The following is a 12,763-nucleotide window of genomic DNA, read 5'->3' as shown; positions in this document are numbered from 1 at the left end:
TGAACTCAATACTTAGACTCTTTTCAATGTTTCTTTCTACCTTCCAATATCATTGCCAGGATATTCGCCCATGGCTGATGAATGCTTGTAGCTCTCTCTGCTCTGGTTTGGACTCATGAACCATAGAATTATGTTGAGGAGAATAGATATTCAGTTTTGACATTTTTAAACAGTGGATTTTTTCCATAGAAATCTGCCATAGATTGTCAAGGTGATTCGAACACTTGGCTTGATTTTCGTTAGTTAATCTCTGGATACACTAATATTCTGGGTTTGTAACGATACCTTTCTCTACTTGCTGATGTTTGCAAGCTGTGTTACATGGTGTATTTGTGACAATGCTCTCAATCTGTGCTGTTTATACGGAAGTTAAGATGGTTGTAAGTTACAAGTTTAATTTTGTAGCTGAAGAATTTTAAGCAAGAAATTATTCTTTACATTTATTATCGATACTGAATATGATTGTTGTGGGCCTCAAAATTTCTCTTTGTTGTGGTTTTTTTTACTTGTTTAAAAATAGTTAAACAGTTAAGGTTCATCAAGCAACCCCTTTGTTCAACCCATTATTCACAGAATTTAACATGGATTGAAGGCTATAATTTCAAATCCTATTTTGCACATGTATTAGGGTGCCAAATGTATAATATAGTCTTATATATATAAACCTGTATCAGTATTATGTGCATTGTAGACATGTTTTGAAATCTTGAACTCGTTCATTTTGAAAAAGAAAACCTTTTGTCTGCTGTAATGTTGGCAACTGCAAGGACCTGTGTATTTCATTATAATACTAAGGAAAAAAAGGTTGGTTTATGGGTTTGAGTTTAAGCTGTCTTGTAAATGTTGAGAAGGTTAGTTTCTGACTCATGCACAGGTTCATTGGTACTGATGTCCCTGCCTGTGGTTTGGAACTAGGTGATCGTTAAGGTGTGTTCCAACCCAAACTGTGGTTCTGTGGTTTATTGTCTGTCGCTGATAGATTGGGAGAAGTACATTGTCTTGTGATCATGCACAAGATCAATTTGCATAGGCTAGAACTATTTAAGAGATCAGGATATACATAGAATCAAAGAATGGCTGGGTTGCAAGAGACCTTTAAAGGTTGTCTAGTCCAGCTCCCTGCAATCATCAGGGAAATGTCCAGGTGTCAGATGTGTTTGAGAGCTACCTCTGTAAGATCTTTCCTAGATTTATCACACTTGCTGCACTTTCTCTGCAAGGATGCGTTATCCTTTAAAACAGTTATTCCAACTATTTCTACAAAAGGATGTTAATTTTGTTTCTTTGACATTTCCCATACATTTCTACTGCTGTCTGTTTCATATTTTTTTATTTACTTTTTTGCCTTTTATCCCATGTTCACCTGAAAAGTCACTGTTTCAGTATTTAATATTGGTGAGGCAGATATTGATGACTTTTATAGGTTAAACCTTGTGTCAGCCCTTCTTTTCAGGATGAAAATTAGTGAGATCTGTTTGTTTTAAAACCAGTCTTACCCAGATTTTAATCTTTTTAGACTTCAGAGCTTCAGTCTTGCTTCAGTCTCTATGCAGCTTATAAGTAACTGCTTAAAAATTGTTAATGTTCTGCAATTGTCGAAATAACTGACTTCAGTGTATTTTAAATGTGGACATGCAGATTTTCAGATAATTATCAGTGTGCAATATTCTGTTTTATAACTATCTTTCTACTCCTGACAGGCTTCAGGAGGAGAAGATGAAATTCAACAGCTACAAAAGGCTTTGCTAGATTATCTGGATGAGAACACAGAAACTGATGCATCATTAGTGGTAAATTCTAGCTTTCTGCTAAATTTTAGCTTTCAGTAACATATACTAAATAAAATTATTTTTTGTTATGCATATTAGTGCTTCAATTAAATTGTCATTTTAACATGTACTGTTGACTGTGGTTTTGAAAATATTGTTGGTGCATTACATTTACTTAATCTCATTATAAATCTGTTAATTTTCCTTTTCTGTATCTTTTGTTTTTGTTTTCTGTGCATCCTGCTGTATTTCTCCAGTTTTCTCGGAAGTTTTATATAGCTCAGTGGTTCCGTGATACAACTATGGAGACGGAGAAAGCAATTAAATCTCAGAAGGATGAGGATTCGTCTGAAGGAACTCATCATGCAAAAGATGTTGAGACCACAGGACAAATCATGCATAGAGCAGAAAGCCGCAAAAAGTTTCTTCGCAGCATCGTTAAAACTGCTCCAACTCAGTTCAGTACATTAAAGTATGTTTCAGGATCACTTATTTCTTTATTTGCCATGCATTTGATGTTCTGAATCATTTTTGATAAACATGTCCTAATTAACACGTGGATTCTGTTGCAGGATGAATTCTGATACAGTGGACTATGAAGATGCATGTTTGATTGTTCGCTACTTGGCCTCTATGAGGCCGTTTGCCCAGAGCTTCGATATTTATTTGACACAGGTAAACTGTGCCAGAAGCATTAGTACAGTGAAACACAGTTGGTTTCTAATTCCAAACATTTTTGTGGTGGTGTGCCATATCTATTCATTATTGAGCACAGGTATTTAACAGGTCATGACTGCATCATGTGCTTTTGTAGTCTGCAATGATGATGTAAGTGATTATGTTTCTTGTATGCATTTCATATTGTCATATTGTGCATACATTGTTTTATTTGTCCATGTATATGTATGGCAAAATTATTATAATTAGGTATACAGAGTAGGAGGATAGTTATAAGATGTTGATATGATTTTCACTGTTTCTGCAAGATGAATACTACTTTGGTAGTACTAACCCATGAAATTGAGCTTAATTTAATTAGAAAAATACAAGCCAACTTCGTCAGTTGCTTCCAATATGTGTTAACTTCACTTTGGAAGGTGTTGTTTGACCAGTGTAATTTCTTTGCTCTTTCCGGAAGTGCACTAACGATGTTGGCATGGTGATGGGTTTGAACTCCAGTACTAGTTTAGGTCACTTTACTTATATTGATCTGCATACAGAGCCATTCAAATCAAATCAAATCAAATCAAACTGTACTGTTAAAACAACTATGATGAAAGCCACAACTGGATGACAAAAGTAGAGCTTAAAATGAAGGGACTTAAAGGAAACATACAGACCCTGTGTAAATCCTGTTTGGACCAGTCTTAGAGATGCAACAAATCCTAGTAAATTTCTCTGCTCAGTTGCCATAGAACATCACTTGCATACACCTTTTTACTGTCTGAGAAGTTATTCAGTTTTTAGTAGACAGATACTCTCATTTTAATTGAATTGCTTACACATTATTCCTGTGCATTTTTGCCTGTTGAATATTGTTTGCTACCTTCCCAAAGCAGTTGAATCTCCTTGGTTTTGTTCTCTTGTTAGATTCTGCGAGTACTTGGTGAAAACGCAATTGCTGTTCGAACAAAAGCCATGAAGTGTTTGTCAGAGGTTGTTGCTGTAGACCCCAGTATTCTCGCCAGGGTAAAAGAAATATCCATCATGCTCTTATATTCTTCTGTCATGCTTAAAATAAATCTGCATTTCCTATTTTGAATGATTTTCTTTTGTTCTTTCTAGCTGGATATGCAACGAGGTGTTCATGGTCGGTTAATGGATAACTCCACTAGTGTACGAGAAGCAGCTGTGGAGCTGCTCGGCCGCTTTGTGCTCTGTCGTCCGCAGCTTGCTGAGCAGTATTATGACATGCTGATTGAAAGAATATTGGTATGGTGACTTGTGATATTTATGATAAAATAAGTGTCACTGAAAAATGTGTTCCTAATTGAGTTTATATGTTTAGTCATATGGAGTGATGATCCCAAGAGTAAATTGTCTTGTATTGTTTTAATGGGGAGCATCATACTTTTAAGATGAATCACTTGTTTCCAGTGAGGCTTTGTTAAATCAAAAGGTAAACATACAGAGAGAGTTGTACCACATCAGAACCAAGATTGTATTCCTTTTGATTCCGTTATTAAGGTGCAAGTTAGGTGAAACGAGGAATTTTACCACATCTCTGAGGTCTGAGATGTGGGTTATTGAGGGCAGTTCAGTAGTGTGAGTGATGAAGAAATTTCTACAACACAGTAATCTAAAGATTACATTTGTAATCCAAAATAAAAACAACAAAAAAAGAAAGATAAAACTACTTTGTTTTCTGTGCTATTTTTCATGTTTTAAAACTCCTTATTAGAGTTTTTCTACAAAAAGCGTTTTTTCTCTCTGGACATTCAGGTAAAATAGAATATTAATTGAAATGTAAGATAACACTAGGTTTTAACATCCATGTCAGGTTTGTAGTGATTTAGTTTGCTGTAGTTACATGATAAAACTTGTTTGTGAAGGGAGTTTGGAGATAAGTAGCTTCATGTGCACATGAGCATGCATAAAAGCAGTTCGTCCTGATACTCAGATTCAACAGGTTTTTGATAAGGTAATATGAAGTGAAGCTGATCATTAATCTCCTTAGGTGAAGCCTAGGAAAATGGAAAAGATTGTTGCGTGTATCTTATCCATAAGCTTTGAAGTATTACAGTCCAGATCTACAAAGAATCTTGTGTGTTCCAACAAAGTAGCTAAAGGATCATCATCACATCTAGCTTGTAAACTCTTGAATTAAGAAGTGACATTACATATTTGCATGATCGTGAGGTCCTAGATGGGAGAGTGTAAATGGAGGAAGCCTTTCAGCACTCTGTGGACTCACCTAGAACCTTTGCTTCTTGTTAAAAATGAGGTGATACAGGTTATGCTGACCTTTTGTATAAATGCACTCCAGAATATTTTACCTGCTTTTTCAAAATAAATTTTGCAAGTCAGATTGGATGATCTCAAATATTAATTCATGTAATAGATAAATTAACTCCTATTTCTGATTTGTTTTCAACAGTATAATGTTTTACTCTTCACAGGATACTGGTATCAGTGTCAGAAAAAGGGTCATAAAGATACTTAGGGACATCTGCATCGAACAACCAACATTTCCCAAAATTACGGAGATGTGTGTGAAAATGATTCGGAGAGTCAATGATGAAGAAGGCATTAAGGTAGAATGAAACACATCCTTCAGGATTTTAATTATCATTATTTTATTGTTTCTATATTTTCACCAAAAAACACCTGAAAAATAAAAAAATACTGCATTGCTCCTTTGTACAATCTATGACCGTTATTCCATTTAATTTTTTAGAGCAGACATCTTAGTTTTCTAAAATGCTCTCTGACTTGTTTTTCTTTCTTTTCTATGTTATCTTTTTTTGAAGTTCTGTCTGATAATCAAAACATTTTAAAAAGCTATTTTCTAGAGAGTTTTTTTTTCTTCTTGCCAGTGTTGTCTCTGGTAATTCTCTTTTTTAAAAAGTAAAATTGGCATATAAAACTTATTTCTTTAAACTAATTTTAAGTCAAATTAAATACTTGACATTAATATATGCCAGATTTGTAAGTTCTGTGTATAAAAATTCTATTCTTCTGTTCTAATTTTGCATTAATTCCAGATGATCAGTTCCCCCTAAAATGTTCCTTAAATGATCATACTCTACTCAATGTCTATGTAGAAGGGCACAAAACTAACATCATGTGGTAAATAACAAACCTGATGATGGTTTTATTTGATTTGGCAAAATAATTTTAGGATTGCTGGGTAATTGAGAACACATCGATAGTAATTTTGTAGCACATAGTAATTTTGTAGCACACTCTAAGTAAGATTTGAAATCTATAACTTTAAAGGTGCAGCATACATTTTTACCAGCTGAGGTACATTAATGCCAAGTGGCTTTCCGAGAAGACTGTTAATCAAGAAGTAAATGAACAGCTGGATCCAAGATGCTACTAGGAAAGGAGAATGACCTTGTTCTCTCTCTTCCTTCTCCTTGCTGTTCCAGCATCAGAAAAAATAAAGCATTATCTTCAATGTACTTTTTATGTTTCTGTGAATGAGCAGAGTTTCTTACAACTATATGCCTTTAAAGTAATATGGAAATAATTTTGGTCACTTTCATTCTATTCAATTTTTTCATCCATCCAAAACCATTGGAAGCGAACGCACTTCCTCTCTTTGGGTGTAAGGACTTAGCTTCTCTCTGTTTCCCACCTTGTCACAGCTGTTCTGAAAAATCTAAAGTAACTTACCATTACTGCTCCTTCTGCTGCAGAAATCACAATCCGGTGTTCAGTTGTCAACTTCTCAGGGTACTGTGTTTTCCTAAGAAATGCAGATTAATGCAGGAACTTGTTAACTCCATTTTCTTTAGCTTCAGTTCCCAGTGATCATTTTACTGAAGCTTGCTTACAGGTCAGTATAAATCCTGTAATAGTAGATCTGGATCTGTTGCAGATTTCCTACAACAGTCTCACTTCAACTGAATAATTCCTTATGAAATGACATGCATCATTAACACATCTGTTGTATAGATATATTAGAAATAATACCTGTGTACCAAGATAAGTTTGTTTATTTCTGCTACTGTTTTTTCCTTTCAGAAATTAGTAAATGAGACATTCCAGAAGCTCTGGTTTACTCCAACTCCACACCATGACAAAGAAGCAATGACAAGGAAAATACTCAACATCACTGATGTGGTATGTTAAACAAATTTGAGTTGTGTACAAAATTTTATTATCTTTTTCATATCTTTGAAATATTGTCTGTGGGTTTTTTAGACTACAGTAATTTAATTGTGAGATTTTTTTTATATCTCCTGGCTTTGAATATATGCCAGAATAATTCATATGATGGAATAGACTGCAGGAAGCTTGAATGCTCACTAACCTGCTGGCAGTGATAAGTGAGACCACTCTATACTCAGGTTATATAAAATACTTGTTCAGTTAAAGCACAACAAATTTATATTTTATTTAACAGTTCCAAGAAATTGCTACAAGCAGCATCTAGTTAAGCCTAACTAAGAAATTGTTTCTTAGAAGAAAATTTTCCTCAAAAAATTGATAACATTTAGTTTGAAAAGTTAAAACACATATTCAAAAATATGGGGTCATGTTGTCGCTCAGAGTAAATTAGTTTCTGCATAATTGTATCTATGTTTTAGGTGCAGGAAATCAAATAGCATGTCTCCAAAATAAAAAATCTGGTAGTGAAAATGTATTGTGTAAAACCACTGTGAAGAGGCAATGTTTTAGTATCAGTTATACCAAGATGTAAATATCAAACAAAAATACTTGACTCATACTTTAAATTATGGTTTTAAATCTCAGCCTGCTTTTCAGTAATTTGTCCATGGGACAGCAACGTGTCGTTGTGGCCAAGAGGGCCAGTGGGATCCTGGGGTGCATTAAGAAAAGTGTGTCCAGCAGGTCTAGGGAGGTTCTTCTTCCCCTCTACTCTGCCCTGGTGAGAAAACACCTGGAATCCTGTGTCCAGTTTTGGGCTCCCCAATTCAAGAGAGGCAGGGACCTACTGAAGAGAGTCCAATGGAGAGCTCTGAGGATGATTAAGGGACTTTAACATCTCTCCTGTGAAGAGAGACTGGGAGAACTCAGACTGTTTAGACCTGCAAAGGGAAGGCTGAGAGAGGGCATCTTATTAATGTATACAAATATCTGAGGGGTAGGTGTCAAGAGGAAGGTGCCAGTCTCTTTTCAGTAGTGTCCAGTAATAGGACAAGGAATACTGGGTATAAGCTAGAACATAGGAAGTTCCACCTCAACATGAGGAGAAACTTCTTTGCTAGGAGGGTGAGCTTCAACAAGGCCAAGTGCCAGATCCTGCAGTTGGGCCACAACAACCCCATGCAACGCTACAGGCTTGGGGAAGGGTGGCTGGAGAGCTGTCTGGCAGAAAGGCACCTGGGGGTTCTAATCGACAAGTGACTGAATATGAGCCAGCAGTGTGCCCAGGTGACCAAGAAAGCCAACGGCATCTGGCTTGTATTAGAAATTTTGTGACCAGCAGAAGAAGGGAGGTGATTGTCCCTCTGTACTCAGCACTGGTGAGGCTGCACCTTGAGTATTGTGTTCAGTTTTGGTCATCTCAGTACAAGAGAGAGATCGAGGTGTTGGAGCGAGTGCAGAAGAGGGCAACAAAGCTGGTGAAGGGCCTGGAGAATGAATCTTAGGAAGAGCAATTGAAGGAGCTGGGCCTATGCAGTTTGAAGAGGAGGAGGCTGAGGGGAGACCTCATCACTCTCTACAACTAGCCGAAAGGACATTGTGGAGAGGTTGATGCTGGTCTCTTGTCACAGGTAATTAGGGATGGGACAAGAGGGAATGGCTTCAAACTGCAACAGGGTAGGTTTAGACTGGACATTAGGAAAAAAATTTTCACACAAAGGGTAGTCAGACATTGGAACAGGATGGCCAGGGAGGGGGGTGGGTCACCCATGCCCAGGGAGGTGGTTGAGTCACCATCCCTGGAGGTGTTTAAAAGTCGTTTAGATATGGTGTTGGGTGATATGGTTTAGGGGTGAACTTTACAGAGTAGGGTTAATGGTTGGACTCCATGATCCCAGGGGTCTTTTCCGACCTGAATGATTCTTTGACAGAGCCCTGGCACAGGCTGCCCAGAGAGGTTGTGGAGTCTCCTTCTCTGGGGACTTTCAAAACCCGCCTGGATGCATTCCTGTGTGGCTGCCCTGGGTGATCCTGCTCTGGCAGGGAGGTTGGATTAAATGATCTTTAGAGGTCCCTTCCAACACCTATCATTCTGTGATTCTATGATTCAATATTGTTACAGAATGGTGATCTAGTGCGCATTTTTCCAGACTGAGAAGTCAGTCAATTTGACTTCAGCTTGATTCTCAGTTCTCCTGCCAGTTCTGCTGTGAAGCACCTGTAAGCTGTTCCTGACATATGTTACGAGTGAAGGGTTGGTTTGTTTATATAAAAATATATACATACATACACTCATGTTCATTTTTAATATGTCAGGCTTGTATTTGAGTTTAAATCTGTGGCTTATGTTAGAAGCAGCAATCTCCAGTATAATGTGTAGGCTTTGTGTTGTATGGAATAAAAATTCTGGAGTCACTGAAATGGTGAGATCTATCTTTCAAATACAGAAGACAGTTTTTGATCTCAAAAGATACAAAATTATTTTACTGTATACATATGAAAGTACACCTTTACATGTTTGCTCATATTCTAAGAGATCTGTATTGAAATAATTTTTCCTCAGATGCCTTTTTTATTAACGAGTTTATTCTCAAAAATACGTCTAGGTTGCGGCTTGTAGAGATACGGGGTATGATTGGTTTGAACAGCTTCTTCAAAATGTAAGTAATGAATTTTGAATGTATCATGCAACCATTGTTAGAATTTTAATTTAGATTTTAGTTTAGCCTGGAGTGCCATGTATATAGACAAGTAAACCAGAGCCTCTTAATATTTGCACTGAAAAAAAGCTTTGTAGTATGGTGTCAATCCTTCTTAGATATTGACTGATCTTTGTGGACACAATTTCATGCCCAAAGTCATGCGGAAGAAAGCTGATTAAAATGTTCACAAAACTATGTTTCATCTTTGTTTGTTATTTTTGTTTAGTTGGTATTTTTATTTGCTCTTTTTTTCCTAAGCATTTTAAAAGCCTTCTAACTCCTATTAGTTACTGCTGTCAAGTATGACTAATTGTTGTTTTCTTGCTTTTGTCCCAAAACAATAGTAATAGATTCTGTGGGTTTTATTTCTGGGCGTTTTATTGCAGTTAATTTTTCTTCTCTTGCATTTTGGATTGATTTTTTTACCTCCCTTTTTTTTTCACCATGTAACTTTCATGGACAAGTTAAATAATTTTATAATGTAAAATCCTTGTGTATCTGTAGTTGTTAGAAAACCAGCATGTATACAATGTAAATGAATTCACCCTTAATACTGAACTATTTTCTCTTTTATCTCCTATAGCTGTTGAAGTCAGAAGAGGATGCCTCGTATAAACCTGTGAAGAAAGCCTGTACTCAACTTGTTGACAATTTGGTTGAGCACATTCTTAAATATGAGGAATCTTTATCAGGTAATGTTATTTACAACTCAGTAGCTAAACTCCTTTGAATTTTTTTATGATACTGTAACAGTGATTGTTCAAAATATTCTTCCAAAAAGTTCCTGTTACCGAATTCTTGTTACAAAGCCTATAGTAATGAATTATTGCTTTTAAATTCAGTATAAACTTGTGAACAGTGTATAATAATAAAGCTTCCCTAATTTTCTCTAGATAACCACGATAACAGAACTGCTTTTAAAATAACTTGTTTAAACTTTTAGATCACTAAAACCAAAGGAAACATGACAAGTTTTATTTACATAGTGTGTTCTGCAGTTGTAATAGAAGTCATTGGCTGGGCCAGTGTGTACTGTGTACAGTATATAGTTTAAAAACTAGGAATGTCTTTGAATCATATTTCCTTCTTTTTTGTGTGTATTTGATGGTCACATACAAATGTTAAGTTCTTACCTCTAATGAGAATATTCTGTATTGATTTTGAAAGACATGTAGAGAAAGAGGTACTCAAATTATGTTTTAGCCATATGTTTTTCATTGTTCAAATACTAGCTGGGCTTAATACCCTTTATGTATTTTCTAATCTTTTGCAGATTCTGACAACAAAGGTGTGAATTCTGGTCGCTTGGTTGCTTGCATAACCACTTTGTTCTTATTCAGCAAAATCAGGCCCCAGCTAATGGTCAAACATGCCATGACCATGCAGCCATACCTGACCACTAAATGTAGTGTAAGTAGAGAAAAATCAGTCTTTTTTTCCCCGCAGTAATTAAGCATGGAAATGAGTGGCTGTCTTGTATACTTTATGAAATTGAAGGTAGGAAAAAAAAATAAAATAATGGGTTTATTTCGTGGGCATCATAGCTTCTGAATGCACTAGGTCCTTCTGATGATCTCTAGCTTGTAAGATACTGTTCCTCACCCTCTACCTCTACATTTACAGCCAAATGAAATCGAAACTTGTGCTGTCTCTTTCCTTTGAGGACTAAGACCCAGTTTTTCACCTGTTAGGAAGTAGTTTCTTTAAATTCTCTTGTTTTATAGACACAGTCTTAGAAGTAGTTAGTATTTAACATATGAATCTTAAGACTGAAGTTATTGTTCCATAACGTGGAGTGATCTAACATAGCAAATAATCAGAAGGAAAATGCCCTGTTCAATCTGCTTCCATGCTTCACCTCCCACTTCCTAGTTCTAGTGTTTTAGTATTCCCCTGCTCATATAGACCTTTTTTCCCAGAAGTTCTGTAGAAAACAGAACTAATTTTCATTATAATATGTAACTTAATAGCAGATGTAAACTATGTAAATACTGGTTTAGATCTTTACCAAGTATATTACATGAGTTGGGATTTTTTTACTACCAGCGTGTATTAAGAATACTTAAGTTACAGTTTCATGGCCGGAAATGTTAAATGCTGTAAATCCTGTTGTTTCAGACCCAGAATGATTTCATGGTGATCTGCAATGTTGCAAAAATCTTAGAGCTTGTAGTGCCGCTAATGGAGCACCCAAGTGAAACGTTTCTTGCCACTATTGAGGAAGACCTCATGAAACTCATCATCAAATATGGCATGACCGTAAGCTTTTAATTGCTCCTGTTCAGTTGATTTCGTTTCATACTGTGTAATACATGGTTTTGATTTAAAGAAAATTTGTCTTCATTATGAAGATAACTTTTGAGCCATGAAAAGTCAGTGTACTTCATTTACTGGGGTTTGTAGGTGGTGTTGCTATATTTTAACAAGTTTGAGCAGTATTTCAGAGCAGTCTAGGAGATGGGCTTTACATCTGTTAGATCATTAGTTGTAGTTCAGCATAGCTTTTTCCCACATAACTTCACAAGAATGTTTTAACTTCCAAATGTGCAGTTCATTTGTTCTTTTGTCCACCTAGGTTGTTCAGCATTGTGTGAGCTGTCTTGGAGCTGTTGTGAACAAGGTCACACAGAACTATAAATTTGTATGGGCCTGTTTTAATAGATACTATGGTAAGTAAAATGACAACATGTAATTATCACTTTTCAGTTTTGGCTACAAATCTGATCATGATCAAACACTGTGAGCAAACTTTTATCTTAATGTAGGTGCACTTTCAAAATTAAAAAGTCAACACCAAGAAGATCCCAACAGTACAATACTTACTGCCAATAAACCAGCACTCCTTAGATCACTTTTCACTGTTGGAGCACTGTGCCGGCATTTTGATTTTGATCAGGAGGATTTTAAGGGCAACAGTAAGGTAAAGTAACTTGTGTTTACTCTCCATGTTGTAGATATACTGAATGCTCCACTTAGATTTGAAGGCACATTATTCATAGTCCCTCAGAGATAACTTTTTTTTTTAATGCATACAATATAGCTTTTTGATTTTAAATTACTTGCTTTTGCAAAGGCAATGCAGTAAGATTCTGTTTTTACTTTTTTATATTTGTGCATTTTATAAGAGATTAAAAACATCTACTTCATCTTCACGTACCTGTTACCTTTGTTTTAATTTGCTCAGGTTAACATTAAGGATAAAGTACTTGAACTGCTGATGTATTTTACAAAGCATTCGGATGAAGAAGTACAGACAAAAGCCATTATTGGCCTTGGTAAGAAATATTAGGTTTTTTTTTTTATTTTGCTGCAGTCCACACATATCAGTAGGAAATCATGTATATATGTAGTGACAAGGGATTTTGTTTAAAATAAAAGTTTACTGCGTGTTTTAAGAAGTGGCTATAGAAAAGTTGTCAAAGGATTGCTGGTTGCATACTTCTGCAGCTGAGAAGGATGATTTTGACACTGGATGCCTTTTGATGTGTGACCAAGTGCAGCGGATTTCCAAAG

The 12,763-nt window shown here is 35.9% G+C and overlaps 1 protein-coding gene across 1 annotated transcript in view; it reads left to right on the top strand.

The window, feature by feature from the left end:
• LOC104281475 (nipped-B-like protein) overlaps nucleotides 1-12,525 on the top strand; it is a gene marked incomplete at its 3' end in the record, with an annotated part of 72,965 nt that extends 60,440 nt beyond the window's left edge. Inside the window, 14 exon segments of the mRNA XM_009879481.1 lie at nucleotides 1,701-1,790; nucleotides 2,027-2,241; nucleotides 2,342-2,444; nucleotides 3,360-3,458; nucleotides 3,555-3,701; nucleotides 4,889-5,023; nucleotides 6,462-6,560; nucleotides 9,155-9,208; nucleotides 9,834-9,942; nucleotides 10,524-10,660; nucleotides 11,369-11,509; nucleotides 11,826-11,919; nucleotides 12,016-12,170; nucleotides 12,435-12,525. Of these exon segments, the coding sequence (XP_009877783.1) occupies nucleotides 1,701-1,790; nucleotides 2,027-2,241; nucleotides 2,342-2,444; nucleotides 3,360-3,458; nucleotides 3,555-3,701; nucleotides 4,889-5,023; nucleotides 6,462-6,560; nucleotides 9,155-9,208; nucleotides 9,834-9,942; nucleotides 10,524-10,660; nucleotides 11,369-11,509; nucleotides 11,826-11,919; nucleotides 12,016-12,170; nucleotides 12,435-12,525 (1,669 nt within the window).
• Nucleotides 12,526-12,763: the final 238 nt, after the last annotated feature.

The sequence above is a fragment of the Apaloderma vittatum genome, unplaced genomic scaffold, assembly GCF_000703405.1.
Source record: "Apaloderma vittatum isolate BGI_N311 unplaced genomic scaffold, ASM70340v1 scaffold19852, whole genome shotgun sequence".
Lineage (NCBI taxonomy): Eukaryota > Metazoa > Chordata > Aves > Trogoniformes > Trogonidae > Apaloderma > Apaloderma vittatum.
Note: the sequence above shows the minus strand (reverse complement) of the source record. Positions and strands in the feature narration are given on the sequence as shown.